Source organism: Carassius auratus, chromosome 8, assembly GCF_003368295.1.
Source record: "Carassius auratus strain Wakin chromosome 8, ASM336829v1, whole genome shotgun sequence".
Taxonomy (NCBI): Eukaryota; Metazoa; Chordata; class Actinopteri; order Cypriniformes; family Cyprinidae; genus Carassius; species Carassius auratus.
The window spans coordinates 19398866-19415539 of NC_039250.1; the positions used below are offsets into that span (position 1 = coordinate 19398866).

At 36.1% G+C, this 16674-nt stretch overlaps 1 protein-coding gene across 4 annotated transcripts in view; it reads right to left on the reverse strand.

The window, feature by feature from the left end:
* Positions 1-16674, reverse strand: part of grid2 (glutamate receptor, ionotropic, delta 2) — a 398666-nt gene that overhangs the window by 40338 nt on the left and 341654 nt on the right. For all 4 annotated transcript variants that reach the window (XR_003292669.1, XR_003292670.1, XM_026270097.1 and 1 more), the window contains exons 12-13: positions 9318-9456; positions 3233-3428 (exon numbers count right to left, since the gene is read on the reverse strand). Coding sequence is in view for 2 of the 4 variants with exons in the window: in XM_026270097.1 (XP_026125882.1) it covers positions 3233-3428; positions 9318-9456 (335 nt within the window). In the remaining 2 variants the exon portion in view is untranslated. The remainder of the gene's footprint in view (positions 1-3232; positions 3429-9317; positions 9457-16674) is intronic.

Genomic DNA, 16674 nt, shown 5'->3' on the forward strand with positions numbered 1-16674 from the left:
TTACGAACAAAGATTTCTAAAGGTGCATAGGTGTGTCTCCCATAGTCAACAAGATGCGCAAAGCCTAACTATGTTCCCATTAGCAATGATACAGTGGTAAAAATGGCCTACCATCTACTGATGGCTGAAGAAGCCTTGGCTCGATCATCAGGCTCAGGACACTGTGCACACTTAACATTGCATTGACAATGCTCTGGTCCGAGCCAAGTGCTAAAGGCCTTTAGCACGCAAATAAGCAGATCCTGCACCAATGCAGGACATATGCTAGGAAGAATACTGTTTTTACTGTATATTTAATCAAAGAAATACAGCCTTTATAAACACTAGATATCTATCAAAAACAATTTTACTGACCTTAAACATTCAATCAGTGGTTTATTGTAAGTCAACTGAGAGAAGCATCAAGTAAGAGAAGGGATAAAGTTTTTGAATGACACGATGGTGCATAAATAATTTTTTTTTTTTTTTTTTGCATAACCTGTCTTTATTCCATATCCTTCTGTGCTTGAGTCATCTTCACTCTTTTAGCTGCTTTTTGCCCTCAGTTGCTTCCTCCTTCCTCTCTTGGACGATGGACATGCTGGCCATGTAACCCTTGGATAATGAAGTCTGTGTATGGTGAAATATGATTGAAATCCTTTTAGTGATGGCTTATATCGACTCTCTTGTATGCAGTCAAAGGCACCTCTCTCTCTCCTTCTCCACACCCCTCCAGTTCCCCTCTTTGCATCATGTTTTGATCTCAACTAATGGTTTACGCACAAAATTCTCCTCCGGTGGGTCCGGATCTAGACATCTCATGACCTGAAAAATGTCTTCCTAGGATGCAGACCTTGTCATGTCCTTCTGCGAGTTCTACTTTTTTCAGATGGAAGTCTTATTTATACTTCCACGTTTGCTGGACATAATTTACTTGTCAAATATGAATTTTCTTAAGATCAAATCATTCAAAGAAAAGGATGGCGTATCACTGGAAAATATTCAGAAAGGTAATAGTACACACAAAACAGGAAATTCTCTGGAAATTATCCAATACTGGACAACTTAAAAATGCAAAACAAGTTCATTTAATGTATTAACAGTACAATATAACAGTATAATATCTATAAAAAAAAAAAAAAATCCATCTCCCATAGTTACTTGATATTCAAAATTTAGCCATTTATTTAAAAAAAAATATTAAGGACATCAATTCAAAGAGGGAAAAAAATGTACTGTTGCTTTCTTTTGTCAACTTCAGTTCTAGGGACACATAATTTTTTACACTTTATAAGACCTATGAAAATTCATGAAACACATTCATCTTGAGTGAGAGTATTAATGTTTTGCAATGTGGGTGAAAATGTGCCATAAAAATAGAAACCTTGTATGCACTGCTCATGAATTATGAAAGCATCTTCCTTAGCAGTGAAATGAAATTCCCAGTCTGCTCCTATTATTGAAAAATGAGACAAACAGGGGCTTTCAGCATTAGCACATGACTAGCTCAGGGAAGAGATGAATACAATTGAGAATAAACATCGTAAATATTTGCTGGGGAAATCAGAGCAGATGTTTGTCCAGTGTACCAGATACTCCTTTATTATAGATCTCACAAGCTGCGACAAGTCCTTCTGTTACTCAATGAATTCTGCAGTTGTTCTTTGATTCTTTAAAGGGATAGTTCACCCACAAATGAAATTCAACATAATTTGCAGACTGCCATGTTGTTCCAAAACATTTACTTTTTTACACGTAGAACACTAGAACCCAGTAAGTCTTATACAGAATAATATGCAAGCTGCTCTTTTCTATGTAATGAAAATGCTTTTTTTTCAAGACAATGCTTACAATTTACAGTATACAAAAGTTCAGCAGCAGCAGAAAGGCTTCTGTTTCCAAGAATCTGCCACTTTTCTCCACTTGTTATTTGTTGTGTAGAGCACACGATTTGCAATTATTTGCCAAAAGTCAGTTCGTGTTTTTATTCTATTTTCTGCATTTACTGTAAAAAGTGTGCCAAAAAGTCAACATTGTCTCTACTGGGATTAGAATTCAAGTCAATATTGCATTTAACAACACACATAATTGCACACATAACTGTTTCACCTCTACAGAGTTATACAAAATTTTAAATGCTGTTGAAGACTTAAAGACACAGTTTACCACAAAAAATATAATGTACTTGCCCTCATGCCATTCTAAACCTGTATGGCTGACAATCAATCATTTAATTCCTGCAGACATACATTCATATTCCATCCATTCATACTATGGAAGTCAACTGGAACCAAAACAGCATGGGTACCGAAATTCTTCAAATTATCTTCTGTTGTGTTCCACAGAAAAAAAGTCATACAGATCTCAAACTAAATGAGGGTGAGTAAATAATGATAGAATTGTCATATTTGGGTTGACTTTTCCTTTTGATATGATTTTATGATATCAACTGAAGGATTACCTTCAGTGAACACTTGGCCAGTTTAACATTAGCATTTTAAACTTTTTTTTAACAAACAGTCAAAATATTTAAAGATTATTCATTTTGGTGCACAATAACTTGCCAAAATACAAAATCAGAAGCAAGCCTTATAATATCAGTTTAGGTGAAAGCATCAGTTATTAAATGGCTGAAATGTAAATCACATTGTGGTCATAAATACTGAGAGAAACTCCAGGAGTCAGTCACAAGGGGGCGACCTGAAGCCTACATGCCACAGAGAAAGACAGGCAGGCGAGACAGAAGAGGCAAAGGAAGGAGAGGCTAAAGGAGGGTGACGCCTCTGGCAAGACAGAGGTGTCACCTTGTCATACAATATTTAACCAAACACCTGTGAGATGATATCACATTAACAAAACACTCCAGTCAGCCATTTACTCTTTAGTATTCTAACAAGATCTTAAGGCGGCGCAGACCCTCTGCCTTCAGACTTCACTCGCTTACCAGCCTTTTTAATTGCAGCGCTCAAGCTCGTTTAAAATTCCGAATGAAAACACGCTTGGAAGAGAGGAATAAAAAATCGTGGGTTAACAAATAAGGCATTAACCCACACCTAATTAGTATGGGAATTCGGTGGGGGAATTTTCAGAGTTAAATCACTCATAACTCAAGCACCATTAAGCCACATTAGCGCATTTTTGCTTTGATATCTCTATTCAGAGAACATTAGCGCTATCTTCACAAACCGTTGCTTAGTTAAGCACCATAATTAGATAAATGGTGGCGGCATTCATAGCGCCCGGAGCACCCTACCTTCCTGATGCCTTCTTTCGATTCCTCGACGTTGTTTTCGGCTCCTCCTGTCCGGTTGATCATCCTCCACATCTGCGAGTACATCGGGTCCCTCTCGAAAGGGTTCAGGCTTTTACTGCGAACCTGGTCGTAGACGGCCGAGTCCAGAACCGTGCCGTACGGCAAGTCTGTCTGCTTAGCCAAATCCTGCAGGGACCTGGAGGGGAACATTGAAACATATTACAATCGGAAATTTTGAGAAACAACATTATTGGACAGATGCCTGGGGGCGTAATAATTTAACGATTAAAACCTTATTTGCAAAATCTACAGTGTGGATGCATGAATACCCACACGTTTCAGCTTAATTGTACCAGTGTAAGTGAGTATAAACACATCAAGCAGCTTTGTTACACAGACGCTCACCCACTTAGGCTATATTATGTCGAATACTGTTTATTCAGCAGTTTGTGTTAATATCTTGCATCTAATTAAAAGTTAGCCAACCAAGAGACAGTAATCCCCCACAGTAATATTTATATTAAGCAAATAATTGGAAAACACAATAAAGATGAAGGTTTCTCTGTTTCCCCTCACGCCATGATCAAAATACTGCAGTTCATCAAAGCATTTCATTAAGTATCACTTCATTTAGAAAACTGATAAGGATACATGTTAGTACATGATATAAATATTCTCTATAGTACTATTTGAGCATCAAGTCAATGACAGCAGAAAGCTTGGGTTGGTGCCACCGAGATTCCAGCAGATAGTTGGACTTACCTCTAATTTATCAAATATTATTACACCAGACAGCTGTCGTCTTCCTCTAGTACTCAACTCCGCTAGCACCCTTTGAAGGTTTAATGAACTTGCCCACAAATGTTAATCTTTTTTTTGCTCCCAATTAATCTTGGCACTTAATCCTCACCCCTCCCTAGGAATTGTGGTTATGTGTCGGGTGTCATTTGCATGGAGGATTGCCATAAAAATGCCCCGTGAGTACCCTGAAGTACTATAAAACACCACTGAAGGACTACTGAAAAATGCTGATCCGTCCAGTGAAATTGTGCTTTCAATGCTAAGTCCTTTGTCTTATTTTTCTACTCTGTGGGTCACTGCACCTACTGTGCACCTAATATAGAAGCACTAAAAGCAGTTTTCACTCCTGTGCTGACATATTTCTTATTAAAATAGAAGGTTTAAAGTTTTTAAAGAAGCTAACAGGCTTTTGTTATGACACAATCATAAATGATTTGCTGCTTGTTATAGTCAACCACCTCATAATACACGTCTTTTTAAATTTCTTCATTTTATTAAGAATATCAAATCATAAGACACAGATAACACGGTTCAGAGAATGGTATATTTAATACTACTACTAATAATATTAATACATGTTTTTAATGAGTAATAATAATAATAATAATAATAAATTTTAAGGTAGTGCTTATAATATAATTGATTTGCAACAATATATATACTACAGTTTAAAAGTTTGGGGTCAGAAAGAATTATGTTTTTAAGAAATTCATTATTTTATTCAGCAAGGATGCATTGAACTGATCAAAAGTAAAAATAAAATAAAATAAAAAAAAAAAATTACTTTAAATTAATGCTTTAATGTTTATTCTTTTATACTTGGTTAATCAAATTGTTTATTTTATTTTAAAATTTGACAGTTATTTTTTTAGCATTCTAGAGAAAAGCTGTATAGAGCAGGATGAGACTTCAATATTTTATTTGTTATCCTGAAAGAGAAAAACTGCATATTTTAAAAGCATCCATCTACGATTATGAGTACATTCGCATATAGGTGTCCTCACAGTTAAATATCATGCACTAAAAGCCAGAAAATTAGGTCTTCAAACAGGGTCAGGGTTGTACAAGTAGACTGACTGTTGTACTGTAGAATTGCCCTAGATTGCAATATTTATAGATTCAGTTTGACAGCAGTTAAATTCATCTCAGTAATTTTTAACACTAGTGGAACATTTGTAATGCAGCAATGTGTTCTTGTTCCTGCAAAACTCAGTTAGCCTCAAGAATAGCAATCTAACTGGGTATATGCTTTTTCACACCCTTTATAGGTGACCATCTGGCGGCATTCAAATGCTATGGCCGCTTAGCTGATCTCTTTGCTTTGCCCATGAAAACTGTCATCTATGGCACAGAGTGACTCTGACTAGCCAGACCGCAGGCAAACTGGCATAGTTGGCAAACTGAGAGAGCAAAAAAAAAAAAAAATGCTTGAGAAGCCTGGCCCTCCTTCACCTTCACAGATGGATGCATCTCACAGCCATGTTGAAAACTGACACGAATGGTCAGTAACCAATTTTTTTTTTTTTTACTTTTAAACCAATTTAACAAAATGCATGAATATTCAAAAATGTTCGTTTCCTCACAAGGGCACATTGTAATGCATATTTAAACATTAAGGCTGCAGTACAATCTTTATTTCTTTTCTCTGTCAAAAAGGCAAATTGGATGGCATTTTGAATTGAATTTTCATGCTGTTTTGGGATAAAAGTGATCAGTGATGTTTCTTTTTTTTTTTTTTACTAAGCTTTACTACATCCAGGAAATCATTGGCACGTTCTCGCAAGTTATTCAGAACAATGGCAATCAGCACAAACAACATCCATCTGAAATGTTTTCAGCACTCACAAGATGATAAATCTTTTCTCTAAACATTTACAGCTGAATCTGAGCCAGCGTGTGCAAAAGTAAAAAAAAAAAAATCTGTTTCCACATTAGTGGGCATTGATACGTGCTTTTGACACTTACCTCAGAATTCAGACGTGCTGAAAAAGTTTCACATACCTAAATGCATTCGATATCAAATAAGTACAAAGCGTTCATCTGAATTCCTCAAGGACCAGCCAGATGAAATAAACGAGTGAATGTATAGATTTTGTGTTTACTGGTTAAGAGCTATGTGGGGTAAGTGAGAGTTGTCGATAAGTTGATGTCACCCTGATTTAATTAACACTGGGTTAGGATCAGTAAAGTCGATAAAAAGAGACTGATGAACTAACGCGCCTCCTTTTGGTCTCCTATCTTTCTGGCTTAAAATTCTCACAGCAACAAAAGCATATAATACTAAACAAACTGTACCGACTTTAATCTATTAAGCACTGAATCTCCTCTCAAGACAAAACTATGTAATTGTGAACTCACCCCAACACCCAGTTGGTCTCATAAATCATTCAGCTCATCCTGACTGAATTGTGTATTTTAAATACAACAGACCCCTGGGTGTGGAGTTTAGGCTGTAATTATTTCTGTAATGACCCTGCCATCGTCTACACATTAAAAGATAATACATTTAAATTTATGGAAATCCTAATTAGGTGCATAGAGCTAGAATCAAGCGATCTATGCACAAGCTCATTAATGATAATCTAATGCAAAGACAAATAAACAAACTGAGATCTCGGAAAAATATAAATCCTAAATACTCTCATTTTCCCTAGTAACGCCCCCTCCCCAAATCGCCTACATGGTTATATGACGGAGACGAGGATCGTTACAAGCACAATTAACTCTATCACTGCTAGTCATCACGGAATTTGATTAACCACATGTAAGACATTAGAAATCACAGAGTACATGTTATTACAAAATACAGTTCACTCTGTGGCTGCTGGCCAATAGTGAGTCTGATAAGTGTAATTACTGCACTTGATTAGTGACATCTCATAGTGGGCTGAGTCAAGGCAGCGACTGGAAAGGATTATTATAGTTTATCTTTTATAGTTCATATATATATATATATAAGCAAATGTAAGAATAACTTTGTATATTGTTAGCAATATTTAAAGTGGATCACTTTACTGGACTAAGTCAACTTAGGTTTGCTTGATTATCCATACATTTTTTTTTGTTTTTCTTTTTTGATGTATTATACAATTATTATAAAAATACAATTTGATGTATTAGGGGTTTTAGGAATGTTTATTTGTACAACTCTCCATAATTATATTTAATGTTTCGACCCCACAACAAAATCTAAAAAAAGATTTGATCATTAAAGCATTTAAAGAGCCAGTAAGATGAAAATTCTAAGCTTCCTATCACTGTTTATAAGTCCTGTACGTTAGGTTTAAATCCATCCAAGGTTAAAAAACAATGTCATTTTGTCAAAATATCATTTTAAAATTACCTCAATTCTCAGAGATCCCCAAGCGGTTCATGCGAAGCTGTTCAAAAGATTCAGTTTCCTTAAACCCCACCTTTCGGTAGCATACTGTGTTCTGATTGGTCAACTAACATAGTCAGGGTTGATTGGTTGTTCCGCACAAACAGATGCGTTAGCATCTGTTTGGGGTGAATTATGTCTTATTCCTCTCACCGCGAAGCAAACAGTAAAATAAAAAACTTGAACAGTCTCGCTGCTTTTTCTCCTGTGTGGGTGTATTCAAGCCGCGCTTCAGTTTGAATCTGAATAGCGCGTTCTACGCGGGGGTGTGGTCATATTAGATATAGTGAAGGGAGACGTGGAGACTCTCGGGAGAAAACAAACACATAACTTCATAACCATACTTCGCGTTGTGATTCGGAGATGCTCGTTGGTCTAAATAAAGTTTGTAATGAACCCTCTTTTATGGCCAAACGCTTTGAAAATCCCGCCTTGTACTCACCGAGATTAGAAAAGCAGTCATCAGTGAAATGTTGTGAACACAACAAGGATTTGTTGTACTGCTCTGGTATTGTGGTAAAATGAATTTTAGCCATTGGTTCTTCTGATCTTCATTCTTTGGCAGTGAAAATAAAACAAACTTGCCTTTACAATTAAAAACACACCGTCTCCTCGACATGATGCTCTCATACCAACCAGAGCGTCTGTGTGGGGGGTGGGGCAGTTCAGAGTTCCGTTTCTCTCAAAACGGTAGGCGGAGATTATTATGCAAAGTGTTCTAGTGACGTACATAGAGATGGGCAAAAGATTTGAAATCTATAACGACTCGTTTCAGCGATTCAGAGTCGACTCTTTACTTTAGAAGCCAATAACTTTATAAATTGTGTACTTTTTGGTTTAATTACTTTGCACATTGTTTACACTGATGGACAGCTATATCATACACTGTAATACAGGTAATTTTTGATATCCCATCTGTGTGGCTCTTTAAGCATTTAAATAACAATAGACATTATTGCAAAAGAAGTTCATTTAAATTTTTGTCCATATACATTTTTTTTTTTTTTACTTTTGTTACATATGATAGATTTTACAGGGGTAAAATTAAAATGAGTTAACTGATTGATATAGCTAGTATACAGTATATCAACATTCAGAATTTGTTTTTTTATACTTGACAAGATTTGTCACCAATTATACATCTACCTGTCACATAAAAAAGGTTTTTTGTTTTTTTTGTGCTACTATTCATAGAAATGACATATTCCTGACTTCTGAAAGCTAATAATAGAAGGCCCTATTTCTTCATAACTGGAAGCTGTTCTGCTTTAAATTGTACCACCACATCACTAATTAAATGTATTTTAGAAATACACTTCAAAGACCACCTTTTCAAAATGGAAAAAGCAGCGTTTCTGTCCATCTCTGCGCACTCAATCAGGCGGTTAAATGAATCACTGGTGTAGAGACGTCTGACGTCATTCTCACTAGAATGATAGATCTAATTTGTGCCACAGGAAATTAAAACAGAGTTTGCATGCCCTCAGGAGATTTTCTACACACACACTCGTTTCTTTTTGTGTAAAGTGGGGACATCCCATAGGCATAATGGTTTTATACTGTAGAAACTGTATTGAGATCTCGTGAGTATTTATATACAGTACATACAGTCTGTCAGTTGAACTGAAAACACCTTTGGACTATTTTACACACATTTTTGTAGCCTAAGAACAGGACAGACATTTTTAGTGAAGGAATGCTGCTCAATTAATAGCATTCCTATCCAAACACAACAAAAGTCAGAAAATCCTATCTTTGTTAGTGAAGCTTAAACTACACAACAACATATTTATCTGAGACGAAGATCGAAAGCTAAAGAAAGTTGTTGTTTTGTTATTGTGTGGATGATTACAGTGTTTGATGCTAGCTGCAAGAGTGACACTTTGAATAAATGTGTGCACTCACTGAATGGAGTTCTCGATGCGAGAGATGGTGAGGAAAGCAGCCAGATTTGCCGTGTAGGAGGAGATGACTATCAGAGCAAAGAGCCACCAAACCCCCATCATCATCCTTGTAGCCAAAGTCGTGTAGGGCACCTCACCACCTGTAGAGAAACAGGAGAAAAGAGAGAAAAAAAGGCTGATGATTGTGCTATCTTTGAAATGACATCAGAAGTGTGAGCTTTCAAAATATCTTTTGAATAAAGACCAATCTGGCATCCATTTAGTTCATCATATGATGGATCAAAAATAATAATAATTCTGGTGACGGTTTTGCAAAATTTGAAGAGTATTTAAAAAAGGCATGTAAATTATGATTCAAAACTTAATTCAAGATATATTCTCTAACTATGTTTGTATATATAATGAGATAATATATAGTTAACATGTTCAAATGTTGACAGTTTTATCCGTCTCTATTACATTCATATCATTATTCTCTGTTGAGCGCCCTCACTGAAAATATATCAGAAATATAACAGAAGAATATAATAGAAATATACATATAAACATAACATATATTGGATGTTTATAATTTGTACAGTTTTTTTGCATCGTAAACATTGTCAGCATCTCCTCAGTGAAATTATAACACAAATACATGTCATGTTCATCCCCAGCCATTTGTATTGTTAAATGCATCGTTATATTTCTGAATGTAGTTTGAATAAAAGGGCTTCATCTTTAGTAGTGCAGTACTCTGACAGCCTGGAAACAAATGGAGGTATCCAAGTGTGCAAGATCTAAACAACTGAGACTTTAACGATGGAAAAAACTCCATTTGAGTCAGACAAAAAAAGGCCATCAATTGTAATGTCAAATCTACATTTCCCAAGTCACCACAGTCTGTTTATTCTGCATTTCAGATCCCTGCTAATTCACCAGCCGGAAAAGACAGCGGCTTCTCTAAAAGTACTGCATACCACAATAATGATGGATCTGCACAATTCAAGGCTCCCAGCAACACTGAAAACTGTTCAAAAATGTGCCCCATCTATCCTAGTGGCTTCCCGTATCATTTCAGCCTTGTGTGGTAAGTGCCAAGCATTTCAGCACTCAATAAGGTATCTGACAACTCTATTTCTGCAGGGGGTCCACCGAGAAGAGCTGTCTTATTAAAGAAAGTTTTTAGATGACTCACATACATATGTCCCACAGGCTGTGTATTCTCTGCTCCACACAAACTTTTAGCAATTTTAATTTCAGCAAACAAGTCCAAGTGAGCAAGTTGGCCCACATCAACAATCTAGGGTTATCAGACCTTAAGATCAGGGAATGTCCTATTTAAAGGGCACTGCTTCCTATATCTGTTATGTAAACATTAGAGATTTATGACTTCAGTTTAAGCAAATGTCAGTACTCAACAAGCTTCTTTCAGCTGACTCTATACCAGTAAGTCACTAAGAATCAATCACTAATAGAATTAAATCAATCCATTCTTCCATCCAATCAATAAATATTATTGGCTCCAAACATTCATGCACAAAATTATTCAACCCCTAAAAGTCACATTTTGTGCAGAATCTTTTACAGTTTATAACCATTAGACACTGCCTATAAGTGCTTAGAAGCTTATTTCACCTCTCTACTGCAATTGTGACCAATTCCGCACTTGAAAAAGTCACCTCCATGTTTGACCATAGAAATGGTGTCCTGCTCATAACATTTTTTGAATCAGACATACCACTGATCTAAACAAAAAGTTCCTATTTGGTCACATCACTCCATAAAACATTCTTTCAGAACTCCAGGTATATACAAATACATGTGAACTTATTCAAGTAGACCTTTTGTTCTTTTTTTAAGGAACTCAATGACACTGTAAAACAACAAAATTAAGATGATAAACACTTTTAGTGGTTTGGTAGACTGGTATCAGGCAGCTAAACGAGTTAAATGTTTATCAGATTTGAGATTTTACATAAAAAGTACATGCATCCTTCAAGCAGGATTGATTTTTCTGTCTCTTTTCTGAATAATGAACATTTAGTTCCTAAATAAAATGAGGTTGAAATTTTGACTTATTATCTTCATACCTAAGCACATCTGTGAAATGAAAAATAATCATACAAACAAAACCAACATCTGTAAGAGTTCTTGGTGAGAACATTTGTTCAAAATCGAGGCAATCAACTAAAAAAAACACATTTCCATTTTCAACATTTCTTCAAAAAGAAGATAATGGTAGAAGCTGGATGGGAGTGCAATGAAATATACATTTTAGTGAAGATAAGAAAGAGATATAGCAGAGGTTTGTAACCTACAGTACTTCTGATATCCTGAAGCAAATATGTTAAAGGAGAAAGCATGATAAATGAAGAAACAAAAAATCTCTACAGTTTAGGGAAAAAGTTTAGTGCTCATACTGGTGCAGAAACCCTGGCCTGGAGCCTGCTAAAGCAAATTAATGTACAAAATAATGAGTCTGAGACTTTATATAAATTAGACTGAACACAGCTACAGGAGGCTCTCTAAATTTAAAGTTTGGAGTTACCGCTTAGGGAAATATTACTGTAATGATACATAAGAATATAAGGATTTAAATTTATAAAGAGCCCAATCTTACACTTCTATGGATATGTGAGCAATGCTAAGCTGCAGAAAGGGAAAAGCAAAAGTGTCAAAAATACTGTGCTGTTAAGGATTAATCAGAACATTTTATGCTAAAATAATTCTATGAGCTGAAGCCAGCTGGAAAAGTCAACCACAACCAACCCCCTAAAGATTATGAGCTGGTGTGTAAAGATACAAACCCAAAAATGTGTTTCATACAAAGAAAAACCGCATATTGTATTTTTTGGCCTTATCTAAAACAAGTTGAAAACTGATCCTGAATTACTTTTGCCATTTTATGCAACTGCAAATCAAAACGGTACCTAAACAGTCAATTTCATGCTGGCCTTCTTATTGAATAAATCGTTAACCAAAAGAAAGCAATGTGAATATGGCATTATCACTGAGGCTGTAAGTTCACACACAGTGACTACTGAGCCCTGACTTCTGAACTCTCATTATAATCAACAAAGCTGGCCATGTTGCAGAATAAACCTCTATTTACATCATCTTGATGATCATAGCATTCTCAGTTTCTCAGGTTAGTGACTTGCATTGTTTATTAGGTGTTCCACCATCTACATAATAAGCATGCAGTATCATATTACAACTATAAAATAATTCCAAATTATATTTCATTTGGATTGTAAAGTTTCTTTTTTTATGGTGTCAGGTGACATTTCTTCAACATTCTTTTTGTGTGCCTCTGCAAACAGCGGCTTAAAACATGAAATTAAAATAATTTGTGAATCAGATGCTAATTTTGGACTAGCTATAATCACTGATTATAATCTATAAATTATACAGTGTTTATAATGATAATGATAATTAACTTAAAGGGGGGGTGAAATGCTCGTTTTCACTCAATATCCTGTTAATCTTGAGTACATATAGAGTAGTACTGCATCCTTCATAAATCCAAAAAGTCTTTAGTTTTATTATATTCATAAGAGAAAGATAGTCTGTACCGATTTTTCCTGGAAAAACACGACCGACTGAAGGCGTGACGTGTGGGCGGAGCTAAAGAATCACGAGCGCGAATAGGCTTTTGCGTTGAGAGCATGTGGAAGCTGTGACATTACCCAGAGCCGTTGAAAAACATATTAAAGGCTCTGACATTACCGTGAGGGAAAACCCATCATCCAAAACAAACCATGGCTAACAGTCAGTTTCAGTAATTTATTTATGATCCAGAATCAGATCCCGAGGCTGAAACTGAACGAGAGCAGCAGCAGCAACGACTCGCTCCGAGCAGGGCTCGAACCCGGGTCTCCGGCATGGGAGGGGACGCACTAACAAGGAGGCAGAGATATTTGAATCAGTTTTACTCACCGCCTGCGGTTCCAACACACGATCGTGACCCTTTTTCCTTGGGATTGCATCATCCTTAAGAAATAAATGATACGAAAATCCGTCGTCAAACTGGGCCTTGTGAACAAGCATCTTCGAAATGCAGGGAACAAACAAAAACACTTGCACAACTCCGTTGATGCTCTGTAAAAATAAACTCCATCCACTGGTCCATTAATGCTGTTTTTTTTTTGGTAATCTGTGCAGGGTTGTCTTGCCCTGGCAACCAAAACACACTTCTTTTGTGACTTTTCGCGACGCTCTCGCTCTGATCAGTGAATCGCTCTGATCAGTGAAATGTCTGTGCTCAGCCTCGCTATACGGGAGCGCGCGCTCTTCCGGCAGACGTGCCCTAGGACCCATATAAGGAAATTCTGCTCCATCTAACGTCACACAGAGCCATACTCAAAAAAAACTTTCCGAAACTTGTGACGAACCGGAAGGAGTATTTTGGGAACAAAAATACTCCTTCAAATGTACAACTTAATTTTTGAAACTTTGTCCATGTTTAGCATGGGAATCCAACTCTTTAACAGTGTAAAAAACTCAGAATGCATGAAATAGCATTTCACCCCCCCTTTAACAAAAACTGGGCACTGTGTCAATGTACACAATGCAGATATGGGAAAAACTGATCCAAATAAAGTCCAGTAGTCATTTTTTTTTTCACAAATAGTTACTTTTGCCTTTGTGTTAATTTTTCATTATTTGATACATTTTTAATCCCCTTTCTCTCTCTCTCTCTCTCTCTCTCTCTCTCTCACACACACACACACACACACACACACACATATATTAGTATCAATAAAAAGTATACAACCGACTTTTACAAATTACGTTAAAAATGATACCCCATTAATGATGCTTGTACCAGAGTAAACTTTTCAATAAATTTCGTATAAGTTTATATAATAAGTTGTATAATAGGTTTGTGAGGGAACAGCAAGGGGTTTGTAAGTTGATGAAAATCTGACTGATTAAATCATAAGGAGGATAAATAAATACATTAATAAATGAAGATGAAATATTTAATTTGTCTGCCTGCATGTCTTATGAACATTAACCTAAATTGGGACCGTGAACATTCACAATTGATGCTGAATTATTGAAATATTTATTTAAAACCTCAGGGGATATATTTTTAACTAAATATTTTAGGTTAAAGGGGTTCAGCTGACTAAAATAAGTTTAAGAATCCCTGCCATAGGCCACGTTGATGAAAAATGTTCAGTCCTGCACTGGTAATGATCTGCGGTGAAATGTGACCGGCAGTAGTCAGGACATTAATAGGAGGCAGGGCTGCAAGAGATCAGGCTACTGTTATCAGGTATGATTGGCAAGGAGTATAGATTCGTGGCATGTGGGTGCTTTAGCCCAGGCTGATTGCACGCCATTCTCTGTGGCTGCAGGATGTTGATCTTTAGGAAATGAGCAGGACGGTAATGTAGCTTTTATCTACACACCCAGAAACTGGGGTTCAAAGCCGCCCTGCCACGCACATCAAATCAGCATGCCCCATTTCCAGCAGGTTTCTCACTGCTTGCTTTTGATTCAGCAGCAGACCAGGGGCTACACACTCCTCTCAACCCCTCGCTGTGAACTAGCACCTACTGAGAGACAGAAACAGTCAGAGACAATGCATGTATGAGGGAGACAAAAAGCTAGTACAGAGGGAATGTGTCTCTTGGAAGATTCTAAGATGTTTGTGCATGAAAGAAAAAAAAAAAAAAACTTGTTTCATATTTAAGTAGTAACTACATACAATTTGTTATTCAACAGAAATTGCATGCAAATGTCATCTGTTCAAGGTATTGTAGATGTTTAATTAAAGTGACAAATAACTTTGATGTGTGCTTGGACTCTGTTTCCCATTGGCAGGATCTAAGCAACCAGGACACTCCGATTGAAGTGGATTCCCAAGTGGCACAAGTCGCCATGAAACAGTCAAGATCCCTTCAAGGCTGTTAGAAGCCTTGTAAATATAGCTGAGGATGAGTGCGTACACATCTTGTCAACATACTCTACTAGAGAGGCTGAAGAAGGCCATGAATGTCACAGGGTTTCTTTCCAAACAATTTGACTGATGGGATCCAAGCACTTGCCAGCTGAATTTTATTTATTAACACTGAACAAATCCTTGTATTAAGACGTACGATCATAATAATAATACAGACATTAATCATTTGATGAATTAATATATAATCAAAACATAATTAATATTATTACATGTTAAGAAAATGCTCCCGGAAGTGCTGATATTGTTAAATTAAAAGCAAAATTATTAAAGAATTGCTTTCAGTAATTGAAAGTAAACCGAAATAAAGTAAAACTATTAAGTGAAAAAAAATTAAGTGGAAATAAAAAAGGTAAAAATTGCCTTGGAGAGTACTAAAATAACTAAAATAAAAAATAAATTAACTATATGCTGAAATATATACAGTATATAAAAATAAATAAATAGGCAATTCAAATTATTAAAGCTTAAACTAAAATGAAACGCAAAATTAAAAAATAAAAGCTACTAAATTTTTTGTTTTTTGTTTTGTTTTTGCAGTTCTGTTTAATCTTGCTTGTAGCACAGAAACTACAAACACGATCTTTAAGAGAGAGAGAGAGAGAGAGAGAGAGAGAGATAATTTTTATCAAATTAGCAGATTTGAGGAAAACTTCAAACAGTCCCAGATTTATGTTGTTATTGTTGATAAGATGTAAATCTCTGTAGTCTTTCCATGGTTTATACACAACAAAAAAGTTCAAAAGACAAAAACGTCTTTGGTCTGAAATGTTCTTGAAAAAAAGGGTGAAATAAGGTTATTAAAAATTCTTGTTTTTTTTTTTTTTCTCTCTCCTGTTTTGAAAACTCTGGCTTCTTCAGAGCCACCTGAAAATGTACCTCTCTCTTTCGTCGTTCCTCAGCAGTTAAAGCAACTTCAAATAAGCCCTTTGAAACTAATGGTGTTGAACATTCAAAGGTTTATACATTACTACCTTGTAAAGCCTTAAATCTCTGCAGCACCTTGAGAGCTGGAGATTGTAGCTTCTGATGAGTGCTGTTCATTTTATTTATTTATTTTCTTTCTTTCCAAAAGCACTCTGGCGATAAATAACTTAAGGAAAAAACATGTTACTCGTTTCGCTGGAGCGCGCCTCCTTGCAGCATGTCACCTTTATTTCCCTTTCACCACACCAGACCTGCCAGGTTTGGGTGTGTGTATATACAGTATATATGTGTGTGTGTACAGTATATGATTGCTATTTATTTAAGCCATCAACTATCCCATTATGAGCCTCGCTGGCAAATATTGCCATCAATTTGCATACAGTTTAACATTCTGAAGCGCGACCCTGAGTGCCGGGCCGCTATCGCAGCATGCAGCCACTCTGGAACTTTCAACGCTGTAAATCATCAAAATAAAAGT